This window comes from Carassius carassius, chromosome 27, assembly GCF_963082965.1.
Source record: "Carassius carassius chromosome 27, fCarCar2.1, whole genome shotgun sequence".
Lineage (NCBI taxonomy): Eukaryota > Metazoa > Chordata > Actinopteri > Cypriniformes > Cyprinidae > Carassius > Carassius carassius.
The window spans coordinates 21,610,369-21,622,290 of NC_081781.1; the positions used below are offsets into that span (position 1 = coordinate 21,610,369).

At 37.5% G+C, this 11,922-nt stretch overlaps 1 protein-coding gene across 1 annotated transcript; it reads right to left on the reverse strand.

Annotated features, from left to right (window-relative positions):
- Nucleotides 1–3,072: 3,072 nt before the first annotated feature.
- Nucleotides 3,073–9,100, reverse strand: LOC132107007 (proteasome subunit alpha type-6-like). The gene is made up of 7 exons (XM_059513136.1): nt 8,919–9,100; nt 7,990–8,084; nt 7,617–7,698; nt 7,383–7,538; nt 4,597–4,775; nt 3,466–3,560; nt 3,073–3,231 (listed from the first exon to the last, which is right to left on the reverse strand). The coding sequence occupies exons 1-7, from the start codon at nt 8,992–8,994 to the stop codon at nt 3,174–3,176; spliced, it is 741 nt and encodes a 246-aa protein (XP_059369119.1). The 5' UTR covers nt 8,995–9,100; the 3' UTR covers nt 3,073–3,173.
- Nucleotides 9,101–11,922: the final 2,822 nt, after the last annotated feature.

Below are 11,922 nucleotides of genomic sequence, written 5' to 3' on the forward strand. Positions count from 1 at the left end.
CTCGGAGTCGGGTGTTTCTTGTATTGAATGTGCTGGAGTGATTTCAGAAGGCTGGGAAATTTTCTGAGTTGTGAAACTTGTGAAAGAACATGTAAACCCCTGTTGTGGTGGGAATACCAGCCCATGACTTCGGTTTAGAAAAAAAAGCCCTCAGTGTGTACAGTTACTGTATCATTTCCTTTCTGGAACACATGAGTCACGTAGATGCGTCACTATAGTTTGAATAAAATTCCTTGGGTCTGCTAAAGTGGAGTCGTGAATATCTGACTCACGCTCCGTAAGAAGTTCCCCACAAGAAAGAGAAATGAAGAGCCGACCACTAGAGGAGTGAGGTTCATATGCATTATATATTCATTGCTAGGATTACATTACGTGTCTGTAAGAACAGATCAGACATAAACACATGATGGATCAGTGCAATTTATGGATTATTCAGCTCGCCACCTAATTTGAAGTCATAGCGCTTATAAAAAAAAAAAAAGGCATTAATCATGTTTCTGGAGACGGATGAGCCAGAGATCATGAATTTTAGGGAAATTCCATAGCTCTGTTCTCCTGATAATAAGTATCATACTTTTAAAACCATTGGAAAGATCTCAATGTGACATACATCGTAATCATCTTCATCAGTGTCACATGATGAGAATTCCAAATCCATTCTATATATATATACAGTCGTGGCCAAAAGTTTTGAGACTTACATAAATATTGGAAATTGGAAAAGTTGCTGCTTAAGTTTTTATAATAGCAATTTGCATATACTCCAGAATGTTATGAAGAGTGATCAGATGAATTGCATAGTCCTTCTTTGTCATGAAAATTAACTTAATCCCAAAAAAACCTTTCCACTGCATTTTATTGCTGTCATTAAAGGACCTGCTGAGATCATTTCAGTAATCGTCTTGTTAACTCAGGTGAGAATGTGGACGAGCACAAGGCTGGAGATCATTATGTCAGGCTGATTGGGTTAGAATGGCAGACTTGACATGTTAAACGGAGGGTGATGCTTGAAATCATTGTTCTTCCATTGTTAACCATGGTGACCTGCAAAGAAACGCATGCAGCCATCATTGCGTTGCATAAAAATGGCTTCAGAGGCAAGGATATTGTGGCTACTAAGATTGCACCTAAATCAACAATTTATAGGATCATCAAGAACTTCAAGGAAAGAGGTTCAATTCTTGTAAAGAAGGCTTCAGGGAGTCCAAGAAAGTCCAGCAAGCGCCAGGATGGAGCACCGTGCCATAAGGCAAAAGTGATAACTAAGTGGCTCGGGGACCAGAATGTTGAAATTTTGGGTCCATGGCCTGGAAACTCCCCAGATCTTAATCCCATTGAGATCTTGTGGTCAATCCTCAAGAAGCGCGTGGACAAACAAAAACCCACTAATTCTGACAAACTCCAAGAAGTGATTATGAAAGTATGGGTTGCTATCAGTCAGGATTTGGCCCAGAAGTTGATTGAGAGCATGCCCAGTCGAATTGCAGAGGTCCTGAAAAAGAAGGGCCAACACTGCAAATACTGACTCTTTGCATAAATGTAATTGTCGATAAAAGCCTTTGAAACGTATGAAGTGCTTGTAATTATATTTCAGTACATCACAGAAACAACTGAAACAAAGATCTAAAAGTAGTTTCGCAGCAAACTTTTTGAAAACTAATATTTATGTAATTCTCAAAACTTTTGGCCACGACTGTGTGTGTGTGTGTATATATATATATATATACTTTTTAAGTGAGCCTGAAGACCTTAATTAGTTGCTTCAGGTGTGTTTGATTAGGGTTGGAGCTGAACTTTGTAGGACAGTCGATCGCCAGGAGCAGGGTTGGCCACCCCTGGTGTAGATAAAGGCAGAATGAGGAAGGTTTCTGCAAGACCAATTCATCAGATTAAGAGAGCAGCTGCTAAAATGCCATTACAAAGCAGCAAACTGGTATATGAAGCTGGTGGTGCCTCTGGAGTCCTGTGAACCTCAAGGTGTAGGATCCGCCAGAGGCTTGCAGTTGTGCATAAACCTACTATTCAGCCCCTAAAAAATGCTCACAAGCAGAAATGAATGCAGAGGGCTCAGACATGCATGAAGACTAATGTTCAAACAGTCTTGTTTACTGATGAGCGTCGTGCTACTCTGGATGGTCCAGATGGATTGAGTGGTGGATGGTTGGTGGATGGCCGCCATGTCCCAACAAGGCTGCGACGTCAACAAGGGGGTGGCGGAGTCATGTTTTGTGCCGCAAACATGGGGAGAGCTGGTAGGCCCCTTTAGCCTACTGAAGGTGTAAAAAAATGACCTCGGCAAAGTATGTAGAGTTTCTGACTGACCACTTTCTTCCATGGTACAAAAAAGAATCGTGCCTTCCGTAGCAAAGTCATCTTCATGCATGACAATGCACAGTCTCATGCTGCAAAGAATACCTCTGTGTCATTGGCTGCTATGTGCATAGAAGATGAGAAACCCATGCTATGGCCACCATCCTCCCCTGACCTCAACTATATTTAGACCCTTTTGGAGCATCCTCAAGCAAAATATCTATGAGGGTAGGAGGCAGTTCGTATCAAAACGGCAGCTCTGGGAGGCTATTCTGTCATCCTGCAAACAAATTCAAGCAGAAAGAATTGTGAAGGCGATATCAAAGAAGGGGTCCTATGTTAAGATGTTAACTTGCCCTGTTAGGATGTTTTTGATTGAAATGGCATTTGATTTCAGTTACCATGACCAACTAATGCTGCAAATGCCTGTTTTCAGTTCTTTTATAACCTATAAAATGATTGAACACCTTAAACTACAGAATGAGGATGAGTCAGATCATCAGTGTGATTAAACTCAAAAGCATGTGTTTGACGTTCCTTGCGTGATCTCTAGTCTGCCCTAATTGACTCTTGTTACACTTCAGATGCTCAAAGTCCACAAAGAATTCCACGAAATGAAAAAACAGGTTTGTAAATGATTTCCCTGTTGTCAAATCAGCAAGGGAAGGATGCAGTGAAACTTCCCCAGTAAAACATTCACTCCTGAGGCATTCTGCTACACGTGAAGAAAAAGAGAAAGGAAGAGAACAGGAAGCGTAACCATATTTTTCTCAAAATGTATTTAATGGAACGGGGAATTTACATAAGAACAAAAGCTCAGCACGGGATCCTATCTGAATACTGTGAGCAGCACCTTGGAGATCTCAGTCCCTCTCAACCAGAGACACCAAATGAGTGTCCACCTCTGACTCTGACAGAATCCTGGAACAGAGCAAACCAGAAAGTCATTGTATGTGCCACAACAAGTGTAAAATATAATCCGTGCGCTCTAATTATAACACGCATCTGGCATTCGGACACGTCAAATGTGACATAAATGAGCCATGTTGCATCATTTGACAAATATCAATACCGAAGCCATTTCTAGAAGTGATTTTCTTTAGAACTGAGTTCAGGTCTCTCCGTGCAGATGGTGAACACGGTTCTTCCACCCACCTGAATTTCGGATCCTCTGCTGTGATGACGCCTACCTCCAACTCAGATGGCTTAAAATCGATCGCCAGAACAGTTGATAAGCAAGTGATCGCCGTCTGTGGATGGAAATGGTTTATTAGTGCAAATCTACTTATTCAATTAACAGTCTATGAAACACAGATAATCTAGTAAAAATTGATTTTTGGCTTTAGGATGTATATAAAATAGTTAAAAGTAGCATACATCCTAAAATCAAAAATCTATTTTTAATCTAAATTATTTCATTTTTAAAGGGAAAGCTCACTAAAAAAATGTAAGTTCTGTCATTAAATAACTCAACCTCGTGTCGTTTCAATCCCGTAAGACCATCGTTCATCTTCGAAAAACAAATTGAGATATTATTGATGAAATCCGAGAGCTCTCTGACCCTTCATAGACAGCAAGGATCCTAACACAATCAAGGCTCAGAAACGTAGCGAGGACATCGTTAAAAAAAGTCCATGTGGCATCAGTGGTTCAACAGTAATTTTACAAAGCTACAAGGAAACCGTTTGTGTACAAAAGAAAACAAAAATAACAACTTTATTCAACAATGTCTCCTTACCCTATAGCGCCATTTATGAGAGTATCACACTTAAACAAAAAAACGTTGTTAACTTATGTGATACTCTCCAAAAATGGCACTATAGCGTGACACGGAGGAGACAAATTGTTGAATAAAGTTGTTATTTTGGTTTTTGTTTCCAAGATGAAAGAAGTTCTTACAGGTTTGGAACGACATGAGGGCGAGTTATTAATAACAGAACGTTCATTTTTGGGTGCACTATCCCTTTAAGTAGCAAGCGGTTTATTGATATAACTTTCCCCTGTTTCCTAAGCTTCAAAAAACATATATTAGCAATACTGTTTACAAAGAAATTGGGTAATAAATGAGGAAGCAAGCATATATAACCAATCCTTTCTGTAATATCTTTAACTGCATTATTGAGCAAAGCAAGTTTAGAGGAAGTTGCTGTTTCCATTCCAAAGAAGCGGTGTTATGCTGACTAGATAAAGATCTAAACACCCTGGGGTGCTGATGTGGGCGATGTAGATGTTAGCAACTGGACTTCATTTTGCTGAAGCTGTATCAGATGTTTTCGTGAATTGTACCTCAACTGTCTGCTCAAAGGTCCAGTCAAGTTTCTTCTTCACTTTTTTCTCCAGGAAGCTTGTAGCCTCTGTCTGCTTGACACCTGCAGCCGTGGCTTTGAAGCCACAGTAATAACCTGCTGGGTCACACTTATACACCTGTGGCCCGAGCTCCTCATCTACACCAATTACAATCATGCCTGGAACAGATACGACAACACATAAAGGAACTTTGTACAGAAAATTGTGCACCAACAAACAACATGAAATATTAAAGCTTGAGACTGTATGCTGTTGTACTTCTTTTAATAGTGGTTCTGCAGGTTTAATAAAGATAAATGTAACGCCTTTAAACAAAGTAAAGGAAATTTAAATAATAAATGGAACAACCTAATATCAAAGTTATTACAGTTAAGGAAACTAAAAACAATTCTGTTGATTGAAAACAAACATTATCTGAAATATGTGTGATCAAAATTAGATAACTGTAGCATGAAAGAAGATTACAACTAAAAGTCTAGAGGGTTTCAGCTGTCAGAAATAGGAAGTGTTGAGGGCCTTGCTTTGAATAACTTCAGTGCATCTGCGGCTGCTGGACACGTTTGGTCTCTCACGCAGTGCTGGTGTGATCTTAGACCACTCTTCTTCCAGTCTGGTTACTGTAGTGGGTTTCTTAGCAAGAACTTTTTCACCCATTATTTTACAGAGATTTTAAATCGGGTGTAGATCAGGAATCTGGCCTGGCCATTTCATTATTTCAATGTGCTCAGCTTCAAGGAGTGATTGGCTTGCATGAATTTAGCAAGCGGTTTTGGAGATAAGATTTTAATTCACTCTGCCATGCATCTATATAAGAGGCTCAACTCCTGCTGCAGAAAACCTCCTTCATGACACTTCCTCCTTCACCTTTCCTTCTTTACGCACTTTGGGTTCAGTCTTTCCTCAGTTTGATGCAGAAAATAAACTACAACAGGGTGGACATTTTTAGCTTCAATTGGCATATTAGCTCATAACAAACTGTAACTAGCTAAATATTTAATTTGGTTGTCGATGAGAATTTGGTATATTTAAACATACATATTTTGAAAATACTGTATTCTGATCAATTTTGGCATATTTTATGCCGACAGGGTGGACATGTTAAGCTTTGACAAAGTTAGTTAACTCATACAAAGAAAATTTGTCCCGGTCACTGAGGAGTCAAAAAAATCTTTTGTCACTAAAGTGAATAGCCTTTTCTTAAAGAGGCGGATTCCCCAAAAGGACAGGGTGGACAACCATTCAATGGACATGGACAAACTCTTCTTTTTATTAAATAAAAATATAATTGTATTACCAAAAGATCAATACACTTAAACTGATTAATCTTTTATTTACCAAAACATTAATAGAAATGAAATTTTATGATTTGTCAATATTCTACTATCATTCAAATTTCATGAGCAAACAAAACTTTAAACAAATAAAGTAAAATACAAAAAACTATTCAAACTATTAATTAAAAATAATTAATAAAAACTATTAATAGTATCTATGATACTAAAAGAACAAAGCACAATGTCAATGTTCTCTAAATTTAAATAGAAAATTAATAAAAAAATACAACTGATCTCTATTACTTTTAATTCATTTCACAGCAGAAAAATTAAAGTCTTAAAGGGTTAGTTCACCCCAAAAATGAAAATTCTGTCATTAATTACATATCGTTCCAAACCTGTAAGACCATTCATCTTCAGAACACAAATTAAAGATATTTTTTATTAAACCGAGAGCTATCTGACCCTCCATAGACAGCAATGCAACTGAAATGTTCCGAGGTCCAGAAACGCTGTAAATACATTGGTAGAACGGTCCATGTGACATCAGTTGCTCAGCTTCAGTTTCGCAATGCTACGAGAATACTTCTTTTTTTTTTAATTTTGTGCAAAGAAAACAAAAATGGAGAAGAATGGTTGAGTAAATGATGTTATTTTTGTTTCCTTTGGGCAAAACAAGTACTTGTAGCATAGCAAAGCTGAAGTTGAGCCACTGATGTCACATGGACTGTTTTACCGATGTATTTACTACGTTTCTGGACTTGGGAACATGAAACACGATTTTCTCAGAAATATCTTAATTTGTGTTCTGCAGATGAACGAAGGTCTTACAGGTTTGGAACGACATGAGTGTGAGTAATTAATGACAAAGCTTTCATTTTGGGGTGAACTAAACATCTGCTTCCAACCACTAAATATGGAAATAATGTTTACACACTACAGAAAAAAATTTTTTTGCAAAAAGAACGAAAGAAAGAAAAAGATACTGTTCTCAGTATCATGTTTTCCAGTGCAAATGCTTATAGATTTTCAAATCAAGATTTACTTGAGAAGAAACATGACAAAAGATAAGAACGTGTTTTCTGTGAAACTCTTTAAAATGAAGAGTATGATTAAAAAAATGTATCTAATTCAAAGGGGAAACATGTTTTCTGATCCCACTGACAGATAATGGTTCTCTTTCAAAGCATAAACACACTTTTAGTTCAATTTCTCAGAATACATGACTTTACATCTTATGGTTTCATTTCAAGTAAATGTATCTTGATTTACGGATGTTTAGATATTTGTATTGGGAAAAATATATATATGAAAACATACAACATTTAATGCCATGACTTTAAATGTAAGACTCTGATTTAAGAGCTTTCTGAATAAGGACTGTTTTGGAACAAAACCCTTGAAAATCAGGGTGAAAATTTTAACAAAAAATATAACATGCCCCCTTTAAACTACTTTGTGTGTGTGTTAATTCAGCAAGTGTTGACTTACAGCAGCCGAGCGGCCTCATCTCTGCATTCTGTGTATAAACCTGAGAGATGTCAGCGATCCTTTTACAAAGCATGTCTACTGGAATCTCATAACCATACTTGTACTTCCAGTTGGCGGCCTCATATCGAGCTCGCTGCACTTGAGACTTGCTGTCAGCTGAACGCAAAACACGAGCCATTAATGAGCGCATCAGCTCCAGCAGACATCATTAAAATCTGTGGAAGAGATCTGTACCTGTCATTCCTGACATCACGCAGCCGATGTTGTCTGTGATTCTGAATAAGTGTGTGACAGTGGAAGAATCAAGCAGCTTGTCCTGGAAAACACAGATTGTCTTAGATCTCAACTTACCAGTAACATTAATAAAGTCATCCTTTCCACCAACAGTTCTGCATGTCTCCACCACAAAAAAATACACTCCAGGGTGGAAAATTCTAAATTAAGTGTTGCTTTATTTGTGGGCAGGTTATGACACATAGACAATTAGAATATTGTTTATTTATTGTTTATTTCTCAAGTCAGTGAAACGATGGACGATTCGGAGAGATGTTTCTCAGACAACCTGGAATAATTTTGGTGGAAAAGGGATACATGACAGCAGACTTACTGGCACTTTTTTCTGTGTGACGACTACTGCACAGTCTTTCCCGCGAACAGCAACTGATGTCAGACCACCCTGGTTTACGGCCTTGAATGCATATTCTGGAAAAATTTAATTAAGGTTAAAAGTTACTATCAAATTTATTAAAAAATTTGGCACATTTCTCTATGGGAATAAGCTTCAACACTCAATAAAATAATGTTTATATATATATATATATATATATATATAAAACTGCTTCTCAGACTGTTTAAATACGTACAATATTCTACGATTATGCTTTAACAATTAAAACAATGATGTACTACTAACTACGGTGTTTGTGTATTTTACAAGCTTACACAAAATCCACAAGGAAATATTAAAATTTAACTAAATTACCGGTCCTTTGATTTCATTTATTCACTTTTTATCATTATTATAATTTATTTTTAATGATTAATGCTTCTGATGCATCTGATATTACCGTGTTATTTCAAAGGTGTCTTGTTATTGCCGTGTTGTTTACATAATATTGTTCAACAAAACTGGTATGTTGGCGGAAATGGTAAATATTTCCGGAGATATTTCTCAGCAACACATGTATCACTGCACATCACTGTTGCATTAGACCAATTACTATACATTAAAAAAAGGGGTTAAATTGAAATCAGTAAATGTGTTTTTGATAGGATTATTACATTAAACATCACTGAGCCTTCTCCATCACTCACTCTCTGCTATTGCTAACGGCTAACTACTGGACGAAATTGGACTTTATATATAAAAACTAGAAGACTGCAATATTCTTACGTGGCAGAATAATAATAATAATAATAATAAGAGTTTGTGCTGTCTGCTGGAGTAAGAGAGAGTGAAGGTGAGCTGCTCTGTAGGCGACATGACTCTGCACTTATCAGCTCATATTTAAGTCAAATAAAGTCGTTCGTACTCACCTACTTGGTAAAGTCTTCCCTCCGGAGAGAAGATGGTGATGTGACGGTCGAATCCCGCGCTAGAACCCCGGGACATGTTCACAAGAAATGTATTAAACCTAAAATTGCAAAAGTGTTGCAGACTACACAGAATAGCGACATGCACGAATGACCCGGAAGCTGTGGATTGTTTTTCCGGGTCACTGTCGTATTCGAATGCGTGCAGCCACTTTTTTTATTTTTATTTATTTTGCACTTAAAGAAATGTTATATAATGTTTTCTCTGTTCAAGACTGTCGGCTCGCTAATTTATGGTTTACTTTTTTTTTAAATCTGTACTTACAGATAATATAATATTGATGAAATAAAAGGCCAAATAAACATAAGTGTACTTAAAGACAGTAGACTACTTCCATGACAATGCTTTTAACGCACTTAAGTAGACATTTCAAAGAGCATTTTGTGAAAATGTAAAATGAAAAGTATTATTTTTTGAAGTGCATTTTAAATGATTGTTTATATATATATATATATATATATATATATATATATATATATATATATATATATATATATATATATATATATATATATATATATATATATATATATATATATATATATACATACATATATATACACACACACACATATATATTAGTGGTGGGCATAGATTAATTTTTTTTAATCTAGATTAATCTCACTGTAATCTTGGAATTAATCTATCTTGTCTCGGTTGCACTCAAACATAGTAGACTCTTACCCTGTGCTACATTAGTGCTTGGCACGGCATCTTCCGCATTAGCTAACAAGGGATGCTTTGCGTTTAGGTGGTACTTGAGATTGGAAGAACTCCTACATTAAACTAATTCCGCATCGCAAACAACCTTAATTTCACACATACTCTGTCTGCAGTACTTGCGTAGTGTATGTTTTTTTTTTAACGCACCCATGTTATATTGCACGCAGTTGCGGTCCATCAGTGCGTTCAAGGAGCGGTGCGTTTGCAGCAGTGCAGCGATTGTTTAGTCTAATTAAATTATTTGAATTAAAATGACAGCTCATTGTTCGCGGGTAAAAAGAACATGGATTGACACGGAAATGCAGTAATTTCACAATAAATGTATACTAATTAAAGCCTACTGTGTTTCACACGCAACACATTGATTTTTGGCTAGGTTAAAACAAGAAAAAGAGCACCTTTAGATAAACAAGGCAACATAATATATGCACTTTTATGGAAGCAGAAAAAAAAGTTCATTAAGAACCGTAAGATTGCTTGTAATAAAGATTTAAATGCAAAAGGAACGAGAGTAGACTGTTTCTGTCAGTGGTGTTTTAATTTTAAATATTTGTGATATCCTAACAAGAAAAGTAAGCTAATTGTTGTTTAAATGTTTTGCCGCTTGCTTGAACAGCTTATTATACAAACCTAGAAGTCAAATGCATGAATAATATGTTGTTTATATTTATTGAGTTTAAACTAATGTCTATGAAAGATTGTTACTGTACTGTGATAAAAGAGTCACAATGCTGAAAAGGAATTTTTTTTTTTTACATGATTTGAAATATAAAATAATGAATAAATGTTGTATTTGTGGACTTAACAGCCGCAGACTCAGTAATCAGTAACAGACTGCAAACGCGTCCTGTGTGAAAGCACAATGATTCTGCTCCACAGTCTGCTTCTGCATAACGGAGGTTTCCGTTGGGAAGCTTCTAAAAAAAAATGTCCCTGAAGCAAACCCGGCTGCTTCAGCTGCATGCAAGCACGTCACGTTTGAAATCAGAATCAGAAATCAGAAATCAGAAAGAGCTTTATTGCCAAGTATGCTTGCGCATACAAGGAATTTGTTTTAGTGACATAAGCTTCCAGTAAACAGACACACAACAACACACAGAAAGAAAAAAAAAAAAAAAAAAAAAAAAAAATTTACGGGAGAATTACAAATTGGCAAATAAATAAGTGTATAAACAATTGTGCTATAAATGATAATGGAATAGGATTGAGTGAGATGCAGGAATGTTCTAGGATGGAGGGGTAACAAATAAATATAAGGATATTGCACATTTTTGCATAAGCATAAGTTTAAGTGGGAAACATTTAACTGTTCATGAGGTAGATTGCCTGGGGGAAGAAACTATTCTTGTGCCTTGCTGTTCTTGTATTTGCGGCTCTGAGGCGCCGGCCAGATGGCAAAAGTTCAAAGATGGGGTGACTTGGATGTGAGGGATCCAGAGTGATTTTCTGAGTCCTTTTCCTCACTCTGGATGTGTACAGTTCTTGGAGGGTGGGCAGGGGAGCACCAATAATCCTTTCAGCAGTCCGGACAGTTCTCTGTAGTCTTCTGATATCTGATTTTGTAGCTGAACCAAACCAGACAGTAATTGAAGTACACAGGACTGACTCAATGACGGCTGAGTAGAACTGTTTCAGCAGCTCCTGTGGCAGGTTAAACTTCCTCAGCTGGCGAAGGAAGTACAACCTTTGTTGGGCTTTTTTCACAATGGAGCCAATGTGATTGTCCCACTTCAGGTCCTGAGAGATGGTGGTTCCCAGGAATCTGAATGACTCCACTGCAGTCACAGTGCTGTTCATGATGATGATGAGTCAGGGGAGAGCAGGGGGGTTTCTCCTAAAGTCCACAGTCATCTCCACTGTTTTGAGCGTGTTCAGCTCCAGGTTGTTAAGACTGCACCAGACAGCCAGCTGCTCAACCTCCTGTCTGTAAGCAGACTCGTCACCGTCCTGGATGAGGCCGATGACTGTAGTGTCGTCTGCAAACTTCAGGAGCTTGACAGAGGGGTCTTTAGAGGTGCAGTCGTTGGTGTACAGGGAGAAGAGCAGAGGGGAGAGAACACATCCCTGAGGGGCACCAGTGTTGGTGGAGCAGCTGTTTGACATGAATTTCCCCAGTCTCACTAACTGTTGCCTATCTGTCAGAAAGCTGGTGATCCACTGACAGATAGAGCTAGGAACAGAGAGCTGGGTCAGTTTGGTCTGGAGGGTTGTTGGGATGATGGT